This window comes from Engystomops pustulosus, chromosome 3 (assembly GCF_040894005.1).
Source record: "Engystomops pustulosus chromosome 3, aEngPut4.maternal, whole genome shotgun sequence".
Taxonomy (NCBI): Eukaryota; Metazoa; Chordata; class Amphibia; order Anura; family Leptodactylidae; genus Engystomops; species Engystomops pustulosus.
This window is the reverse complement of record NC_092413.1, coordinates 121,606,990-121,628,473: the sequence shown is the minus strand read 5'-3', so window position 1 is coordinate 121,628,473 and position 21,484 is coordinate 121,606,990. Positions and strand designations below refer to the sequence as shown.

General features: G+C 41.3%; 1 protein-coding gene across 3 annotated transcripts in view; it reads right to left on the bottom strand.

Annotated features, from left to right (window-relative positions):
* BACH2 (BTB domain and CNC homolog 2) overlaps positions 1-21,484 on the bottom strand; it is a 204,919-nt gene that overhangs the window by 109,970 nt on the left and 73,465 nt on the right. For all 3 annotated transcript variants that reach the window (XM_072141946.1, XM_072141948.1, XM_072141947.1), the window contains one exon: positions 17,432-17,586. In XM_072141946.1, coding sequence (XP_071998047.1) covers positions 17,432-17,464 — 33 coding nt within the window. In that variant the 5' untranslated portion in view covers positions 17,465-17,586. The remainder of the gene's footprint in view (positions 1-17,431; positions 17,587-21,484) is intronic.

The following is a 21,484-nucleotide window of genomic DNA, read 5'->3' as shown; positions in this document are numbered from 1 at the left end:
TCCATCCTGCCTTGTATCAACGGTTCAGGCTGGTGGTGGTGGTGTCATTGTGTGGGGAATATTTTCTTGGCACTCTTTGGGCCCCTTGGCACCAATTGAACATCATTGCAACGCCACAGCCTACCTGAGTATTGTTGCTGATCATGTCCATCCCTTTATGACCACAATGTACCCAACATCTGATGGCTACTTTCAGCAGGATAATGCGCCATGTCATAAAGCTGGAATCATCTCAGACTGGTTTCTTGAACATGACAATGAGCTCACTGTACTCAAATGGCCTCCACAGTCACCAGATCTCAATCCAATAGAGCATCTTTGGGATGTGGTGGAACGGGAGATTCGCATCATGGATGTGCAGCCGACAAATCTGCGGCAACTGTGTGATGCCATCATGTCAATATGGACCAAAATCTCTGAGGAATGCTTCCAGCACCTTGTTGAATCTATGCCACGAAGAATTGAGGCAGTTCTGAAGGCAAAAGGGGGTCCAACCCGTTACTAGCATGGTGTACCTAATAAAGTGGCCGGTGAGTGTATATTACACTGTGTTCCAAATTATTACGCAAAAAAGTGTAAAATCGTCATTTTACGGTGGTCATTAAGGGTACTTCTTCTGACGCGTACGCCTTTCTACGGCGGAGCGTCAGAAGAAGATTTCGGGACATCGGGTCCTGCAAGTGCCAGTGTCGGGCTGTGATCTTACAGCCTAGACCCAGCACTAACACCCATAATCGGAAAAACTCCGATCCTGGGTGTTTAACCCCTTACACGCTGCGGTCAAACATGACCGTGGTGTGCAAGTGTGTCCTCCGTGGATCTTTCCCCCCCCCCCCCGGTGTGCTTACCGGGGGGAATCCGATCCCTCCTGCCGCAGCCCCGGGTTCCGACGAGTGACCCGAGGCTTCTGGCTGCTGTCCCCGCCGGGTTCTGCCTTCCTGGCAGGACCCGGCTGTATGTAACTGAGCATGCGCAGCATTCTCAGTTATTTACACTATACACTGCAATACAAGTGTATTGCAGTGTAAAGGCTTGAACAAGCGATCGGATGATCGCTTGTTCAAGCCAAGAAGTAGAAAATGTAAAAAAGTGAAAAAAAGATTAAATCATTTTATAATATAATTAAATAAATAAAAGTCCCATAATCTCCCCAGTTACACATGAAAAATGCAAATAAAGTATATAAAACACAAAAACACATACCGTATATACTCGAGTATAAGCCGAGGCCCCTAATAAGCTGAGGGTGGGAAATGCACTGGTCACAGACCCCACCAGTATATAGCCAGCCTGCCCCCAGTAGTATACAGCCCAGCCCATCTTGCCCCCAGTAGTATACAGCCAGCCCATCTTGCCCCCAGTAGTATACAGCCCAGCCCAGCTTGCCCCCAGTAGTATACAGCCAGCCCAGCTTGCCCCCACTAGTATACAGCCTGCCCAGCTTGCCCTTACTAGTATACAGCCTGCCCAGCTTGCCCTTACTAGTATACAGCCTGCCCAGCTTGCCCCCACTAGTATACAGCCTGCCCCCAGTAGTATACAGCCAGCCTGCCCCCAGTAGTATACAGCCAGCCTGCCCCCAGAAGTATACAGCCAGCCTGCCCCCAGTAGTATACAGCCAGCCTGCCCCCAGTAGTATACAGCCAGCCTGCCCCCAGTAGTATACAGCCAGCCTGCCCCCAGTAGTATACAGCCAGCCTGCCCCCAGTAGTATACAGCCAGCCCCATGTAGTATACAGCTAGCCCCATGTAGTATACAGCTAGCCCCATGTAGTATACAGCTAGCCCCATGTAGTATACAGCTAGCCCCATGTAGTAGAAAGCTTGCCCCCAGTAGTAGAAAGCTTGCCCCCAGTAGTAGAAAGCTTGCCCCCAGTAGTATACAGCCAGTCCCCAGTAGTATACAGCCACTTCAGCCTGCCCCCAGTAGTATACAGCTTGCCCCCAGTAGTATACAGCTTGCCCCCAGTAGTATACAGCACCCCAGCCTTCCCAGTGTAGTATACAGCCCAGCCCAGCCTGCCCCCAGTAGTATACAGCCACTCCAGCATAAAAAAATAAAAAAAAGTTATATACTCACCCTCCGGTGGCCAAGATGCGCAGCGCTGCTCCCCCGATGTCCGCGCGGCTCGTCTTCAGGCTTCTGTGGCAGTCTTCTTTCTTCTGCGGGGCGCCGCCATTGCTCTCTCCCGGGCCGGCGCCTAGTATGACGCGCCGCTGCTGACGTCATGGTAGGCGCCGCCCGGGAGAAAAACAATGGCGGCGCCGAGCAGAAGAAAGAAGACTGGCACAGAAGCCTGAAGACGAGCCGCGCGGACATGGGGGGAGCAGCGCTGCGCATCGGGGCCACCGGAGGGTGAGTATATACGTTTATTTTTAAGTAATTATTATTGACTGACTGCTGTATTGACTCGTGTATAAGCCGAGGGGACGTTTTTCAGCACATTTTTTGTGCTGAAAAACTCGACTTATACACGAGTATATACGGTACATATTTGGTATCACCGCGTCCGTGTCAATCTGTACAATAAATATAAATCAATATTGAACCTGCCCGGTGAACGACGTAAAAAAAAAACTTGAAAAACTTCCCGTAATATACAATTTTTCATCAAACACCATCACAAAAAGTGTTCTAAAAAGTGATCAAAAAAAGTTACGTTCCCTAATATGATACGACTGAAAAGAACAACTCTTTTCGCAAAAAATAAGCCCTCAACCAGATCTGACAACAGAAAAATACAGAAGTTATGGCCCTGAAAAGTTGTCAATAGTAAAAACAATGCGATATTCTCCAATATTGGTTTTGCTCAGGAAAATTGAGCAAAGATAAGAAAAACTATATAAATGAGGTATCACAGCAATCGTAGTGAACCAGAGAACAAAGATAAAATATTATTTTTAGGTTATGGTGAGCGAGGAAAAACAAATGCTAAAAATCCAAAATAAAAATTGATGATTTTGTTTGTGTCCCCCTTGAAATAGTTAATAAAATCTCATGAATAAGCTTTATTTTTTACCCCCAAAATGAATCTATACATTGTATCTCATCCCGTAAAAAATAAGTCCTCATATGTTTGCATTACCAAAAAATAAAAAATAAATAAATTTATAGGTCATACAACATGATAATGCAAATCTGCTGTGAATGCCGCCTCCATTCATTCTATACTGGGCCGTGCGCCTGTACAGCAATTTACCACCACATATGGGGTATCAGTACACTCGGGAGGAATTAGGCATCAAACGTTGCAGGGTGTTTCAGCATTTAATTTATTCTGAAACTGTCAGTTTTGGCCTAAATGAATGTATTTTCCAAAAAAATTCCATAATTTCTAAATCGCAGGTCCATATTGTTTTAACCCATGTGAAACACTTAAAGGGTTAATAGACTTAATAGAAGTTGTTTTACATACATTGAGGGGTGAAGTTTCTATAGTGGGGTAATTTATGGGGTTTTACTATTATTTAGGCCTTTCAAAGTCACTTGGAAGATGAGTTGTCCCTCAAAATGTGAGTTTTGGGGATTTTCATGAAAATTAGAGAAAATTGCACCTAAAGTTCTGCGCCTCATAACATCCTAGAAAAATGACAGGACGCATAAAATATCATCCCAACATAAAGCAGATGTTCCAGAAATGTTAATTATCAAGCTTTTTGGGTAGTTTTACTTCCTGTCTGGAAACCAGAACATTTCAAACTTGGAAAATGAAGAATTTTTACAAACTTTTGCCAAATTTTCCCTTTTTTTCAGAACGAAACGCAAAACTTATCACTTAAATTTTACAACTAACATGAAGTACAATGTGTCAGGAGAAAACAGTCCCAAAATCACCTGGATATGTTAAAGCGTTCCGGAGTTATAACCAATTATCGTGACACAGGGCAGATTTGAAAAATCAAGTCTGGTCATTGAGCTGAAAACTAGTGTCGGTGATAAGGGGTTAAGAGTGATAAGGTAAGTTTTTTTTTGTTTGACAGTTAAACTTATTGATGGTGATGTGTGTCAGGGCTCCTTATATCACTGAAAGCAATTGCAGACACCTGTGCTAATTAGTTTGGCAGGTGTATCCAATTAAAGGCAAGACTACTTATGAAGTATGTGCCACATTATTAAGCAGCCTACATTTTCAACCAAAACGGGAAAGTAAAAAGGATGTGTCGGCTGCTGAGAAGCAACGAATTGTGGAGATTGTAGTCATGCCTTGACCTAAAGACAACATTGCCAAGACACTTCATTGTGATGATTGCACAATCAAGAAGTATGTAGCCAATTCACAGCACACCCGTGTGCTTACTGCTAATGGTGAATGTAGGACTCTTTCCAACAGGCAAAGTACGTCAGGTTAAAAGAGTAGCTGAAAAAAATGCCTTGTCATAGCAACAGAAAAGTTTTGGAAGCTGCTGGTGCCTCCAACGTCCCCCAAACAACAAGATGCAGGTCCTTCAGAGGATTGCAGCTGTCCGTAAGCCATCCTGTTGACCTCCTCCATCCACTGCAAACAAGCAGAAACGGCTCCAGAGGGCCAAACAATACATAAAGAGTGACTTAAAAACTGTTTTGTTCACCGATGAGTGCCGTGCATCGCTTGATGGTCCAGATGGATGGAGTGGAGGATGGCTGGTTGAGGGACACCACATGCAAACACGGCTACGGCGCCAACAAAGAGGAAGTGGAGTCATGTTTTGGGCTGGAATCATGGGAAGTGAGATTGTCGGCCCATTTAGGATCCCTGAAGAGGTAAAGATGAACTCCATAATGTATGTGGAGTTTCTCAAACAGCCCTTCCTGCCATGGTTGAAGAAGAAGAACCATGCATTCCGCAGTAAGATCATTTTCATGCATGATAATGGACAGTCTTATGCTGCAAATAACACATCTGCATCTCTGCCTGCTATGGACATAAAAGGGGACAAACTTATGGTGTGGCCCCCATGCTTCCCTGACCTCAACCCCATTGAGAACCTCTGGAGCATCATCAAAAGGAGGAGCGTCTATGATAGCAGGAGGCAGTTCACATCTAAGCAAACGCTCTGGGAGGGTATTCTGTCCTCATGCAAAATAATTGAAGCAGAAACCATCCAAAAACTGACAAATTCAATGGACAAGAGAGTTCAGAAGCTCCTTTCGAACAAGGGGTCCTATGTAAAATCACCTATCGGTCTCGGATACCAGGGATATGGCTGGTGCCGAATTTGGCCATCTTGTCGTACCTGGAGGCGAAATGGGAAGCCTCAGGAGTAAGGAACATTTCTATCTCGCAGGGCTCCAAGAAGAAGTTTCAAGGCTCTACACTTGTGTATGGTTAAGCGGGATAGATCTGGCAGCAGCTGAGTCCTGGAAGCGTATCATGCCCATTTCACAGGCTCTAGTCATTATTCATTCTTTAAGCGGATACCTGTGGACCCTGTAGATGATATCCCTGGGGCATGCAGTATCTGTAGGGAAAGGACCAAGAAATCAATGCATTGTGTCCATCCAACGGCTCATATCCCAGCGAGCAGTTCAGTGGCACCAGTGGCGGTATAAGGGCCGGAACTGCAGGCTGGGAGAGGTCAATGAGGTTGGATACCTCCATGGAGGGGGGCCTGCGCCCGAGCCACCCACAATTTCCTGATGCCTCTCAATGGTGGCCGTAACGGTGTGGCAGCAGTCGCCCCTGTCCCTTTCAACTTTATAGCAAGTAATTAGGAAGGCGGAATGGAGCAAGATATCACAGCTAAAAGCCCTGGCTAAGAGAGGTTTTTTCCACATTTCTCCATAGCCAGGCCCTGCCCCCCATGAAAAAGTTATTAGCGCCAGAACATGGCAAAATAAAAGAATCATTTTTTTGTACAGGTGGTTTTAATTTTTGTAAATTTATAAAAAAACATAAAACCTACAAATTTGGTATCCCAGTGATTGCACTGACCCAAAGAACAAAGTAGAAATGTCATTAGGGGAAGCTGTAAAATCCAAGACCACAAGAACATGATGCAAATGCATTTTTTCATCATTTTACTGCATTTGGAATTTTAATCCCCACTTCCCAGTACAAGGCATGGAATATTAAATACAGTCACTATGAAGTGCAATTTGTTTGGCAGAAAACAAGCCCTCATACAGCTCTTTAAAATGGAAAATAATAAAAGTTATAGATTTTGAACTTGGGGAGTAAAAAAATGGAAATGTAAAACGAAAAAAAGGGCCTCTGAGTTTGCCAATTAAGGTCGCCTTGCAGGTGTGTGGAAATTTAAAGCCATTGATGCTCCACTGGGGGATTCTGAAAAAAAAACACACCTCTTTTAGGTAGCAAAAGAGGCGTGGTTTTCATTGTCCAATCTAGGAAAATGTATTTGCATAATTCCTAGAATCCCCTATTGGAGCATAAATGGCTCCACATGTCTGCAAGGTGGCCTTGATTGGCAAACTCTGCATAAGGAGAAATCTTACTCCCTGATCCTAATGAAAAGCCTCTCACTCAGCTAAAACAGTTCCCTACACTGTACAATGCTGTCTACAGTTGGGAATCTGCCACTACAAGTGGTAGGTTTCCTTTAAAGACTGAAAATAAAATGCTCCGAAATCCCAAGTCTACATGTAACACTTACAATGAGTGATTGCTTTACAAACTACATCTGCCACTAAATGCTGACTTATTTGTATACAATATGTAGCAACAGACAAGTGTCAACGACCATGACAGAGACCTAGGCTGTGAACCGGAGCCGTCATACTTGATATTTATTGGTCAGGAGATGGCAGAATATACAGTGTAATTCAATGATGTGAGAAATCACTGTTCACATCTTTTCATATGGAAATATTGAATATATCTTTGCTTTGATTACATTCAAAATATAAACAGGGGGGATATATGCTGTATATCTATTGGATTCTACACTAACTACACCATACAAAATGACAGGAAAGAGACTAATCTTTCACAGGTGTATGGGTTGCATAGGTATGGAATATTCTCTTCTGGATACAGTGACTAAAAACATGCCGCAAATTTCTTCCTGTCGTAGGGAATACTAAGGAACTAGTTGTGCCACAATTTGCAACTTTTGTGTGACCTTTCACCAAAAAAGTTGCAAATCACTGCAGATATTAAGTTGTCCAAAACTTTGTTTTATATAAAGGCTAGGGGGAGGTGGTGGGCTGTAAAAATTTATAAATAGCATATACCTTCTCTTACACTCCCTGAACACACTGGAGAACGAGAAGCCCCTGGTATATACACTAATCCAAAAACTGCACCTACTCTCTCCCATGACAGAGATGCGAAGACTCCCTCAGTCCCTGTTGAACTGACAGAAAAAACACTGGCTACTGAGGCTAGTAGTGGAGTTTTAACCTCAGTTTCCTGTCCCTACAGGGGGTCAATCATAGGGCTCAGAAACAGATCATATGGATCCATATTAAAACAGAAGCCAATACACAACAGGCTGTGGCAATTTTAACATACAATAACGGCAATGCTTACGTATTTCAAGGCAATTCCATGAAGGATTGTACAGAATATAACGCACATCTTTTGCATAATAATCCGCACATATAGATTAGCTAAAATACTCAATTTCTTCTTAATATCACAGATTGCATAGGTGTTAAATAGCAAAGCAAAAAAACTGTGTGAAAAAAGTCTGCAATGAATGAGCATTTTCTTTTCACATATTTGTCAGCTTAATCTACTGTTTGATTTAGTACGAATCCTCCTTTGAGCAAAATAATGTAATAAAATTGAAAAGATTGAGCATTCCAGCTAATGTACCTGTACCTCCTTTCACTTCACAGTGGGATTTATGCTTGCATGCTAACTAACAAAAGAAAAGGATTCAAATTCTGCCTACAGAAAAAAAAAAATTCACTCAGACTGTCTGTAGGGACATCAGTATTCATGGCACGTTCTCATCATGCTACATTTGTGTACTTGAAAGACATATGGGGGTGGGGACAATGTGGTATAGTTCTACTTGTATCTCTCCAGTACTGTAAGAGATGGGCAACATGGCTCTGGGATATTAGTGAAACCTATAGCATGGAGCTTATTTCATTATGTTGAGGATAAAATAAGATGACTAAATATAGTACATATGTAATACAATATCTATAGAATATCTATATCTTTAAGACCTAACTGGCCTGATGACATTTGTGGGCACTGCAAAGGTGATTCATGGAATATATGCTAAAGTGTGGTAATTATTATCTAAGCCAGTGTTAATACGGTAGAGCTATAACTAAAGCTATACACAGAATGACACAGAAGGTAGCACAATGCCTGCCGCATGTCTCATGGATCTTCCGTCTAGAGACACCATCTCTAGATGGTGAATGAATAAATGAAAATTGCAATTTTGGCGTCCTTCTGTAAAAATGTATTTTAGAAAGGAGGTCCGTGCTATATTCTACTGAGGGTTATATATGGATGACGTGGAATAGAGTTAAATTACCCACATAGAGTATGCACTTTTTGCCGATATCGGATATGTCCAACTGCCAATTGTTTTTAATATTTGCATTGATGTTTTTTAGAATGGTGTTCATATTGATTGCTGTATATATATATTGGTGGTGGGATTGTCACTGAGCATGTCTGAAGGGGCCACGCCGTGAAATGTCACGCGCGCTTGACAGCGTACTGCTCAATGGAGTAGTGCATGTTCATTTCAGCCTGCAAAGTCCGGGAGTTTACACTGGAATATATGGACTTTGAAAAACCGCACAATGGGCGATTATGGTTGATGAAATGACTGCCTAAGCATTGTTGGATATTAGCAACAATTAATCTAATATGTCCATGTGCTGCACGTTTATTTATAAGTATAAAGTTGCATTCAGGGTATGGAGACCCAAAGTGACCCATATTGGGGCTGCGAAGTTTGTTTTTTCATTTGTTATACTGTTGGCTTATGTCTCATACCATGAATTAAAAGGGTTTCCAAAACCCAAACATTGTTCATGTGCAGAAAAGTAAGGTAACCGACTTTAAAATACAGAAAGCTGGGTCCTTTTGTGTATGCCTCATTTTCCTCATGAAAGGAAAATCCTTAGTCATCGATCATTCCGATGTAATCATCTACTGAAGTGATGATTACATCAGGAAAGAGTTTGGAGGCCTGCCATCCATTGGTCAGCCTAAGAAATAATCCATAGACAAATGCCACAGTCCACCTGCTAGTTCTGAGGGAAGGTACCAAGTAGTCATACTATCTTGGCATACCATCTCCCTAACCTCTTAATCAGACAGCATGGTGGCTCAGTGGTTAGCACTACAGTTGTTAGCCTTTCAGCGTTGGGGTCCCGAGTTCAAGTCCCATCCAGGTCAACATCAGCGAAGAGTTTGTATGTTCTCCCCATGTTACCTGGGTTATCTCTGGGTCCTCCCACACTCCAAAACATACTGGCAGGTTGATTAGATTGCAAGCCCCATTGGGGACAGGGACTGATTTGTCAAGCTCTGTGTAGTGCTGCGTGTACGCTACATAAATGAAAATAATAGTAATAATTTTTATTATTATTCAGACATAAAAGGAAATTGAATGAAAAATATCTTAACTTTAGATCTGCTATGATAGTGCCCCTCTACTTTCTCTAGTTTGAGATGACGCTTCATCTGCAATAGCAAAGCTGCCAGAGGAGGAGTGGAAGTCCTGAGCCATTTTGCCAGAAGTCATCTGCTTTTTCACTATTCTAACTATATAAATCACTTCGGCATAGCATTAATCTTATGGTAGGCTTCAAAAGAGCAAAATGCGGGGTATGCGCTGGCATGTTTTATGCACAAAACAGTTAGCAACTTGTGTAGTTTTGGCCGCCAATGCAGCCACCCGCCGGAAACATCATTAGCCTTAACCTGTGTAGATGCTGGAGGGGTGGACTTTTTTCATACACAGAAACACAAGCACTGCTGTATGATAAATCTTCCCACGATGCTTTAACACAGGTTGATGCTTTTATCCTGTGTAAATAAAAAGTGCAACAACAATATACTTTTTGTTAATATTCCTCAACATTTGTAAGCTATTTGTTTTCTGTGAAGTAAACAGTCCAGAGACAGCAAAGCTATATACATACAGTGATGTTTCCAGCATTGAAAGTACCTTATATACTCGAGTATAAGCCTAGTTTTTCAGCACAAAAAATGTGCTGAAAAACCCAAACTCGGCTTATACTCGAGGCAAAAAAATAAATACCCCTGCATATCTTCTGTGCGATCTGTCCGCCAGCTGCAGCAGGCTATATACACTGGGGCAGGGTCTGGCAGGCTATATACACTGAGGCAGGGTCTGGCAGGCTATATACACTGAGGCAGGGTCTGGCAGGCTATATACACTGAGGCAGGGTCTGGCAGGCTATATACACTGGGGCAGGGTCTGGCAGGCTATATACACTGGGGCAGGGGCAGGCAGGCTATATACACTGGGGCAGGGGCAGGCTGGCTATAAACACTGGGGCAGGGGCAGGCTGGCTATATACACTGGGGCAGGGGCAGGCTGGCTATATACACTGGGGCAGGGGCAGGCTGGCTATATACACTGGGGCAGGGGCAGGCTGGCTATATACACTGGGGCAGGGGCAGGCTGGCTATATACACTGGGGCAGGGGCAGGCTGGCTATATACACTGGGGCAGGGGCAGGCTGGCTATATACACTGGGGCAGGGGCAGGCTGGCTATATACACTGGGGCAGGGGCTAGCTGGCTATATACACTGGGGCAGGGGCTAGCTGGCTATATACACTGGGGCAGGGGCTGGCTGGCTATATACACTGGGGCAGGGGCTGGCTGGCTATATACACTGGGGCAGGGGCTGGCTGGCAATATACACTGGGGCAGGGGCTGGCTGGCTATATACACTGGGGCAGGGCTGGCTGGCTATATACACTGGGGCAGGGGCTGGCTGGCTATATACTGGGGAGGCTGTGACCAATGCATTTCCCACCCTCGGCTTATACTCGAGTCAATAGGCTTTCCCTGTATTTTGTGTTAAAATTAGGGGCTTCGGCTTATACTTGGGTCGGCTTATACTCGAGTATATACGGTATATAATGGAATTCTATTTTGGCAATGCTCCGAGTGAAATAAATCAGCAATAGCTGCGCAAATCACACTCGTAGTTTGCTGCAATGTTTCACTCTAGTGTTATAAAACTTTTTAGCACTGCCTAAACTGGAGGCAATTCTATCCACTTCTCAGTCAAGGGCAAGTCTGTACATAGGTTTCAGTTTATGCATTTAAACATGTTGTCATTCGCGCACAAAAAAGTATACTAGAAAGTGATTATAGCTGTTGGGGTTATTAAATCTATTGGCGACTAATTGCACCCTAGCTGTATTATGCACAACAGAGTACAGACAGTCCCCAGGTTTCGTACAAGATAGGTTCCATGGGTTCTTATATTGAATTTGTATGCAAGTCGAAACTGTATATTTTATAATGGTAGTTCCAGACAAAAGCAATTTTTTACCCAATGACAATTGAAGTTTACAAATTTTTTGCTGTAATGGGACCAAGGATTATCAATAAAGCTTCATAACAGACACCTTACAGATGATCATTGCAGTCTGGGAGTAAAGTAAAGTATCCAGAGAGGTTCACCAAAGGTCACAGTGGACAGAGGGGTCCGTCTTTAACGAGGGGTTGTCTGTAAGTCGTGTGTCCTTAAGTTGGAGACCGCCTGTACTATAAAAATTGAGTTTGCAAGGCCTACACAACCACAGTAATTTTTAATGACTTATCCCAGGAATAGGCTATTATATTAAAAAACCTAATGGATAATGCCCTTAAAATGTATTAACGTAAAACTAGAACACTCTTTTAAAAGGAAATCTACCACCAAAATCAAGCATGGTAAACCAGGAACACTTACTCATAGAACCAGGCACCGTTACTGTGGTAATCTTCTTATATTCATTATCCATGGCCTCCTTCCTTCTAAAATCTTTTAAAATGATGGGAATGAGGCTGGTGGGGCTTCTCTAGTCATCTGGCTCTACAGACGGTTACGCTGGGCAGGAGCAGGTCTCCTGCTCCCATGGTATTTCATTCTCCCTCTGCCTGCTGTAAATTCAGCAGGCAGTGGGTGCTCCAAGACAATAAAGCCCCCAGAGCCCTTCTTCCTCAATAGCATAATTTTAAAAGTGGAATTTAAGAAGAAGGAGGCTACGGATAACACATATAAGATTACTACAGTCTCAATGTCGGGACTAAAGAAAAAAAGATGATAGTCTTCCCCACCGATTGCCATACTGTCACCATCATGATTCCTCTTCCTGTTTGCACATTTACGCTCAAAATATGTAAATCACAGTAAAAATAAAATGCTAGCCACAATCTCTCCCAAAGAACAATATCACTTATAAAATACATACTAACCACCACATTAAAAATGAAACATGTTGAAATAGGTTAGCTAGCCACATCTTGGCTGAGAACTAAACTACATTCATAGAGTAAGAGAGCAGCAAGATAAAATTACACCAGGGACGTCAGCACTGGGATGACAGGAGAAAATGATAGGCAACAATTTCTATTGCAATGTCACTCGTTTCTTGGAAGGTGTGATTGACAGTCACATCTGTGCAGTGTAGAGCAAGTTTACGTCACCCTTTCACACTCTCTACCATACATAGAAATACTTAGGAATATACTTCTGTGATGTTGCAACCAGTTGGCAAATATTAGGACTTGGAAGTGGCCAATACAATATGCGCTAGTGCTGAGAAATAAAAGCTATACTTTGTTCACATAGATTAATTTGGCCTTTAAATGTTAAAGAGTTGTAGCAATAAATAACATTTATCTACTATGCAATTTTGGCACACAAATTTGTCAAAGGGCAACCAGGAGGCAGCAAATAGGCAGACAGAAGAGTGTAAAGAGTGCTAAACATATCTAGATAAGTCTATGTTTACATGCATGATCCTCTATTCTATGGTCTGCTCCATTTTAGGAGAAAAACATAAAAAAAAATCACAATGGTAGAGGAAAGAGAAACAGTTGGCAACTCACCATTTTTTCTTAAAACATTTGTTTTGGGCCGCCTATGTTACTCATAGATCATCTTTCCTACTCAATAGGCAAGATGAAGCACTAGACAGCCCAAAACGATTCGTCACTCTTACTCTTTCTCCTTTCTCTCCCTGTACACCTAAAGATTTTTAAAGATGTGAAATAAAGTATAAAGAATGTTTTAAGAAATAATGGTTTTGCCAGAAAAAAAAAAAAAATGGAGTTGCCAACTGTTTTTCTCTTTCCTCTATCATTGTGATTTTTTCTGTTTTGCTCCTAAAATGGAGCAGACCATAGAATAGAGGATCATGCATGTAAACATAGACTTCTCTATATACGTTTATCACAGATAAACTCTCGTTCCTCTATCATTGTGATTGAAGATAAATATTGACTATTTGAAATTAGTGCACCACCATATAGGACACTGTTCGCACTCTCCACTAATAGGGTTATGCTCATATTCTCAATAAAAAGGAGCTTCTTATTTCAAGACGTTATAATTGTGCCCAGGTTTCTGTTTTCTACTTTATATGAGAACATAAAAAATGTTTTAAATGACGGTAGTCATATCCAAATCCCTATTTCGCGGTGTGTCTGGCTTAATTTTATTTTGACAGAACATGCAACAAAGGCATTTCAATGCATGGCCTGACCTAGTCAGATAGTATTTATGAATCATCACCAGTAGTTTCATATGGAGATACATAACTTATGAGACCTATAACTTAATTGTATGAATACTTTATACCTACTAAAGAATGATGTTTTAATACAGAATACAATAGTATGCCATAGACTGATTGCTGGAAAAGAGAAGATGGCTGCTCCGTTATGCTGAAGAATATGTGTCATACAGAATGACTGGATTCAGTACTCAGCCTTCTCTGACTCATTCCATCCTCTAGGCCAAGTAAGGTCAAAAGCTTTTTGGCATTTAGTTTAAAGGGTAGAATGAGATTCATATGATACAAACTCATAACGTGTTCTAAATCATAACATAATTGTAACCTGATTTACAAGCTTGAAGCTAAATATCTCTTGGTCATATCGCTATTGATATTCTTACAGGTACTCTGCAAATCATTTGTGCTTATGTTAAAAGTCAGCTTTTTTTTTTAAAGAATCCAGCCATATACATACACTTATTTTTTATGGGAACTCATCATGAAGTAGTTCACTATGACCCTATGGGCTGGTAAGACGATGGAATGAGCATGAGGAGTCACAACCTTGGACTGGGGGTAAGTGCTGAACACGAAAGTGAAAAAATACATTAGTGTGTGTGTATACACACACACAAGCTGCTTCTAATGTATGTATATGCAGTGCAGCTTTAGGGCAGATATACAGCACAGCCCAAAAGTTTGGGCACACCTTCTTTAGCCATAATTTGTACTATGACAAGAAAAAAGCAAAGTAAAGAAAAACAAGTGGCCATCATTACTTTAACCCTTTAGTGCTCTGCGCCGTAGCTGTACTGCGTTGAGTTCTGCAAATAGCGCTCAGCGCACTACAGCTACTGCGCAGAGACGATGCCTGTTCAGCTCTGCACAGGAGCCGAACCAGCATCGGGGGTCGCGGGATGTCAGCGGTAATCCCGGCGCATCACATTGTGGGTGAGTCCAATGCAAAATAATGTGGCCCGTGAGCCAGAAAAAAAAACTTAGCTCATGGTCCCATTAAACGCTCGTGTGCATGAACCCGAGGGAAAGGATTTATACAAAATTCAATACATTTTCTTTGTAATCAACCTGCAGCAAAGCAGAGTTCCATTGAGAGTTTCAAATCTGAAACTTGTGAATATTACTCAGCTCCAACCTCTATGTCCCTGGTCCATAGGCTCAATGCCCATAACCAATCCACTTACTAGCCCTGTGAAACGGATGTCAACATTCATTTCTTTGGACCTCTCTCTATCCATCCGACATCCGTTTTGGGTTATCATGAATTATATTTCGCAAGAAATGGTTCACTGTTTAAAGGGGTATTCCCACAAAGACAAGATTCTTAAATATACACAGGATAACAAAATAACACATTCTCTGTTATTAAGAACAATACAGCATTTCACAGATCTAATTCCAACCGTATAATTCTACCAGTCCTGGTGTACACAATTTTCGATGTCCCTGAATAAGACGCATATAATCATATAATATAGAATATATTTCTATATATTCTAGGAGTCTCTGCCTCCTTAACCCCCCCCCGCCCCGGATTACAAAACCAGCTTAGACAAAGGCACTTCCTGCCAGCCAGGAGCATTGTGCTACATACAGCTACATACAGATAAGGTCTATATAGCAGGGCTGATTGTGTGTTTTACGGATTAGGTGAGGGAGCAGAACTGAGAGTGTCAATGTATTTTATATCAATCTCCTGGATCTATTTTTCTATGTGTCAGATGTTCAGAAGCTAAATAAAAAGGTATATAAACCCTGTAAACCTGATTATCTAAGCACATTTTCAGCTCACAGCATCTCATAGCACAGAGGAATCATGAAGTGTCTGCTTAGAGAGTGCCCACCCACATTCCGGAATTCTACAATGAACATCAGTGATAGTTTTATTGATGTTTTAGCACCTAAGTAAAATTGTAAAGTAAGGGGGTTATAAAATCATCTTTATTGTGTAAACATTACTAGGGGAATAAAATTTGAGCACTTTCTTTCATCGGTAAACCCCATTAAATGAACAAACAAACTAAATTGAACGTCCAATAAATAACAACCTAAGCACTAATCTATTAAATATTGCATTAAAAGGATGTCACTCAGAGATGCTGGTAATATACTGAATAGATCAGTCCTGTTACTACAAATTTCATACTCTTACTCAACTAACAATACTCAGAAACCTCAACTAACAATACTCAGAAACGCTAAGAGGAGTCATAAAAAATTAGTGCAACCTCGGTAGTGGTCAAAAAGAAGATGACTGGAATTTGCAGTAAAAGAAATGTACTATAGAAAAGCTACCATATTCTACTATTCTAATAAAGTAAAATTATACATTGAAGTTTAATATGAGAGTCTGCACAGATGAATGACAAAAAAAGAAAATCTGTGGTCTGCCTTTAAACAGGTTTCAGAACTCTCACTTCCTGTCAGTGTTCAGCAATCTCATTTGCATTTCTTTAACTCAGTCACAGAGGAATCTGTAAAGCCAACAAGTGACTAATAAAAGCCCTAATGACTGATACCTCAAACTATCAATGAGTCATAATTCATTTTTTAGTGATGAAAGTTGTTACAATTGCTGTAAATCCGTGCACTAATGTTTTGTTTGTATACAGATGTAGACAATACGGACTATTTGCGGTTTTTAGTAAATCAATAGATCCAGTGATCGTCGTAAACCGCAGCAAATATATTTCTTATAACCGCTTGTGTCAAATAGAAACCAGCTTTTGAATAAAGTCGGATGTTCTTTTTTCGAGGCAGGGAAAAAGAAAAAGCTGGTAGCACTATTCAAGAGCATACGAAACCGCAAAAACATTTAACGACCATGTCATTGTGTTCAGATGACTGACTTATAAGTCCAAGGAAAATTTAGAAGTTATTCATTAATTTAAAGGGGGTTTTCCATAACTCACTTCAGCCAATGAGTTGGCTCCTTGGACTGGGGGACAACAAAGAAAGCAATGTACCGCGATCCAAGGAGGCCACTCATTGGTTGAAGTGGTTCCACAATTACTCTGTTACTACAGGTTTTCGGGCCTGCAGCTGGCCCCTAGGGGTTTTACAGAATCGCTTTATATGTGCCATCTATACCTGTTCAAATTACTAACTACTGCGCTTAACTAATAGTAGCCAAATTATGAAGTAGTATAGATTGTGAAATGTAAAACAACAGACGTGTTACTCACTTATTTGGGGTATCTGTTCAGTTTCTCAGGTATAGTGGTAACTTCAGGTAAACATATGACCACCGCAGCCAATTACAGGCCCCAGTAGTTATGTGTGGTGGATGTGACATTAGCAATGAAGTTAAACAATCCTGGGGTGCAGAGTGGGAGTTACAGTTCATGAAAAGGTATGTGAAAAACGTAAAATTAGCTCACACAATTAATCTGGCTATTCAACATGCTCAATAAAACAGATTATAGTAAAAAATAATGATGAAGAAATAAATAGCAGCTGTGTGTCCAGCTTCACAAACTGAAGTGGTGTCTGACCACATGCTGCAGCAGGAGCTGCAGGTAAAATTATGCATTATGTAATATACATGGACAGGTCACCTGCACAAGAGAAAGATGTACGAGAACTCTCTCGGAAAGAAGTTCTTCAGTGGGGAACTCCTTTCATTTGCCCTAGATATTACATATGACAAGGAAGGTTAAAGTCACGAGGAAACTCTTTAACCAAGAAATTGTGAAAAAAAATTTTCAAACAGCAAAATCAAAATGATGAAATCTCAAAAATAATTACCTTTAAATGATGCCTCTCTCTATTAATATACATTTTTCAGAAATCACAGTTATTCATGCGACACTTTGTCTACATGCTGTTTAACACGATGGAAGGTCATTGTGAAGACATGGAAGACTTGGTTATGAAGTCCAGACGTGACACTCCTTCAGCCCCTAGATGAGAAAATAAAAGTTTGTGACAGTTGTAAACCAGATTCATATATATTGAATACTTTTCGTATATACACCAAACTCATAAGTACACTATACATATACAAATATAATAACCCTCCTCTTCTAGCATTATGAATAGTAGATTTCTATACAACATACTGTAATTACTATCCATTACCTCGTTCAAGCACCCTGGCACCTAAGGAGGCTATGGATAACATATATATAAGAAGATTACCACAGTCATGCTACCTGGATCAATAAGTGTCTGATATATAACGCTTAATTTTGATGGCATATTCCCTTCCTAACACCAGAGGTACAACACTATGATATCACTTGACAATTATCAATTTAAGAAACGTAAACCATTCAACCTTATGTTGTGTACACATACCGTACTATAAACTCAAATAGAAATTTAGAAATCTAACACTTGTAAAACGAGCCTTTATTCTCACTACATTCAGAGAAGATGGCAAGATAGCAAGTGCGACAACTGAAAGTTGAAGTACAGTTAGTCAAACATGTCCAAATCTGAGCCATGTTTGGTCACTTAATTATTTGGACATATTACACATCTAGGCCAGTTGTTCGTTGTTGAATTGTGACAAAAAAGGAACTGGTGGCAGACGTTCTAAAGCACAGATTGCTTTTATCTGCCGAATGTTTGTTGGAAGACAACTGAGTAGAAATCACAGGTGCTCAGCTGTCCAGAAAGCAATAACAAAAGTAAAGAAACTAAAGTGCTTTTCATTTACATTTTTACTGCATATGATCAGATCACAGAGTTCCCCAATGGAAACTCAAGCTAATTTACATGAATCTATTTTGGACCATCATTTATATCATTATTTCCATATTTTATTTCCTTTTCTCATTTACGTGACTAAAATAGAAGATACAAGGAGGTGGGGAAAATACTAACATCTAAAAAGTATTATTTTTATCATGCTGTTACAGTGTATGAAAAATATCACAAGACAAACTGTACAAGTTATGTGTGAATGTACATTTGCGATGATTTCGCACTAGCTCTAGAAAAGAGATGGGTCACAGCAGGGCAAATTATGTTTCTGATGACTAGCCAAATCGTAAGCTGCGTAAATCAATAGTGCAGAAGATAGTGAATGAAAAATATAGTTTAATAATTATAATTTTGTGGCCTATATTCCCCCTGCCTTTCTTCCAGGTTAAAGGACACCTGTCATCAGGTCTGTGTCACTAGTCCTGTCACCTCTACCTGTTGGAGCAGCTCATAAGGATCCTGTTACAGCCTTTATCTAGTCATTTCACACATTAATCATTGTAAAATCATATTTTCTTTGTTATGTAAATGAGGCTGGTCACATGGTCAGAGGCAGTGATGTCACCCCTGTTACTCCTCCCCTCTCCTCCCCCTGCTCACGTCTGTGTGTAATGTATAGTAAAGCATTGATAGTTTATGTGCTTTATCTGCTGACATGCTGTGTTCTGTTATACACATTTGTGAGACACAGACATCAGATAAACAAGTGTCTGACATGTTCTGCTATACACATGGCTGCATCCTGGAGAAGTTGTATCTTTCCTATGCATGCAAGTTGAAGGGGGCGTGGTCACCAGAACCAGGAAGCACCAAGCATCATTATACAGACTGTCCGTCAAGCACTGGGGGTGTGGCTGTGCCTCCCACTCATGAATAAGCTGGACAGCCGAATATGATAATGATTACAGGCGTGTAGAGGGACAATGAAGGGATAGGCAATGCTTTCTAATGGCAGTTCATGGAAATATATTTATTCTTGGAAGTTAATTTGCCTGACGGTTCTCTATAAGTTTGTGCAAATCAACTTTTTGTTCTCCAACAGCTGAGAGAAGGAGGAACGTGATCATTTTTCTAATGGCTTTTAGCTTTACAGACAATGGGTAGTTAATTTCCTAAGTAAGTTGAATCATCAAAATTAATCTTAATTCTGTTCACTGTTCACTGGCGGAGAAAGAAGGAGCAGAAAAAAACTGTACAGATAATCGGTTTTCCTTAACCTTTGAGGGGTGTGTATGGAAAGGGCTCATGTGTAGCAACTTTATTACACTGCTGCAGTCGGTGGTGGAATTTATCATGGCAGTTAACCAAACAGGTCTGCTCCTGAGTGCCGCCATGATTAAACACTGTGATGTCATTGGAGGGCGCTGATCGGTGCACTGACAGCTGAAAGCAGCAATATTATTATTATTTCTATATTATACTGCTAATATATCAGACATACTATATCTACAATATACTGCAATACAGTTGAATTTTAGTATATAGTTGCAGTGATCAGTACCCTAGGAGGAGCTGAAAAAAATAGTAATAATCATCCCCTTCCCTAGAATACACATAAAAATAATTTACAAGCAAAATCAAACATATTAGGTATTGCTGTGTCCCAAAATGTCCTATCTCGGAGATTGCATTAATACTTGTACAGGTAGTTTTACTCCTCACATCTGCCTGAGAGCTTTTTCCTTTCTTACTCAGTCATGGCCACAGGCTGCAAAATAGAAGCATAAAGCTGCCTGCGATAGAAGGTCATGTGATGAAACGTCATTTAGTATTGGTTGCTGATGCTTTGGTAACATCCCATTGCACAGCGACCAGGAGGACCTCTGCCTGTTCCCATGTCACTGTGTGCAAATGCACACAGAGCCATCGGAAGGATCAAGCTGTCACACTGCAGCCCAATCCTATCCTGTGAGCCCTCTCCATACACCCACAGCCGGCATGTGACATAATAGTACGTCACACGTCGGTAAGCGGTTAAAGTGGAAAAACACACAAAAGGCTGATCCAACTCTGAGTCATAATGAGGCTCAGTATCGTGTGTGGCCTCCACGTTCCTGTATTACCTCCCTACAATGCCTTGGCATGCTCCTGATGAGGCTGTGGATGATCTCCTGAGGAATCTCCTCCCAGACTTAGGCTAAAGCATCTGCCAGCTCCTTGACAGTCTGCGGTGCAACGTGACCTGGTTGGATGGAGCAAGACATGATGTCCCAGATGTGCTCAATCGGATGCAGGTCTGGGGAACGAGCAGGCAAGTCCATAGCTTCAATGCCTTTAGCTTGCAGGAACTGCTGTTGCACTCCAACCACATGAGGTCTCACACTGTCCTGCATTAGGAGGAACCTAGGGCCAACCGCACCAGCATATGGTCTCACAAGGGGTCGGAGGATCTCATCTTGGTACCAAATGGCAGTCAATGTGAATCTGCTTTAATTTGTAAAGAACACAAGGCGACCGTGGTAAATTTGCCAATCCTGATGTTCTCCTGCCAAGCGTCCTACACAGTGTTGGGCTGTAAGCACAACCCCCCCATCTGTGGACGTTAGGCCCTCATACCATCTTTATGCAGTCGGTTTCTAACCAATTGTGAAGACACATGCACATTTGTGGCCTGCTTGAGGTCATTTTGCAGGGCTCTGCATCATTTTTAGTTATTAAAATTTGGGTTTTTTCAACAGCGATTACAGTTTGATATATGTAATAACTGATGGATACAGTTATATTTCAGGGTTGAAATGAGGTTTATTGTACTTACAGAAAATGTGCAATATGCATTAAAACTAAATTTGACAGGTGCAAAAGTATGGTTATCCTTAGCATTTGCTTGATTTGAATACTCCTACCTACTTTTTACTGAAGCACTAAATTGGTTTGATAACCTCATTGAGCTTTGAACTTCATAGCCAGGTGTATCCAATCAGGAGAAAAGGTGTTTAAAGGTGGCCACTCGCAAGTTCTCCTAATTTGAATCTCCTCTGATGAGGCATCGTGGGCTCCTCAAAACAACTGATCTGAAAACAAAGATTGTTCAACATAGTGGTTCAGGGGAAGGATACATAAAGTTGTCGTCTCAGAGAATTAACCTGTCAG